Source organism: Penaeus monodon, chromosome 25, assembly GCF_015228065.2.
Source record: "Penaeus monodon isolate SGIC_2016 chromosome 25, NSTDA_Pmon_1, whole genome shotgun sequence".
Lineage (NCBI taxonomy): Eukaryota > Metazoa > Arthropoda > Malacostraca > Decapoda > Penaeidae > Penaeus > Penaeus monodon.
In genome coordinates this window covers 38,260,845-38,261,165 of record NC_051410.1, presented here as the reverse complement: position 1 = coordinate 38,261,165, position 321 = coordinate 38,260,845, and the positions used below count along the sequence as shown (strand labels likewise).

The 321-nt window shown below is 65.7% G+C and overlaps 1 protein-coding gene across 1 annotated transcript in view; it reads left to right on the top strand.

The window, feature by feature from the left end:
* The window catches only part of LOC119589226, a gene marked incomplete at its 5' end in the record, with an annotated part of 73,080 nt that overhangs the window by 63,263 nt on the left and 9,496 nt on the right, over positions 1-321 (top strand). Inside the window, 1 exon segment of the mRNA XM_037937831.1 lies at positions 5-251. Coding sequence (XP_037793759.1) covers positions 5-251 — 247 coding nt within the window.

Genomic DNA, 321 nt, shown 5'->3' with positions numbered 1-321 from the left:
GCAGCTGGGTCGCCACGCCCCCATCCTCGGCGTGTTCGTGCTGGGGTGCGAGCGTGGCGCCGGCTTCGTCTCCCCCCGCGTGCAGCAGCTGCTTCAGAGCCACGACATCTCCCGCCACAGCCGCACCCACAGCCTTCGTCAGCCTGGTCCGGAGAGCGAGGCGGTGCGCGACGCCCTTGTGCAGCCGGAGGTCGCTCAGCATCTCCACGACGGCGGCGAGGATCGGCGCGACGGGACGCTGGCGGCGGAAGGTGAGTGTTCGGGTGGATCGCATCGAGAAGCTGAGATGGAGAGGATTTTCAATATTTATTTAATCTTGTC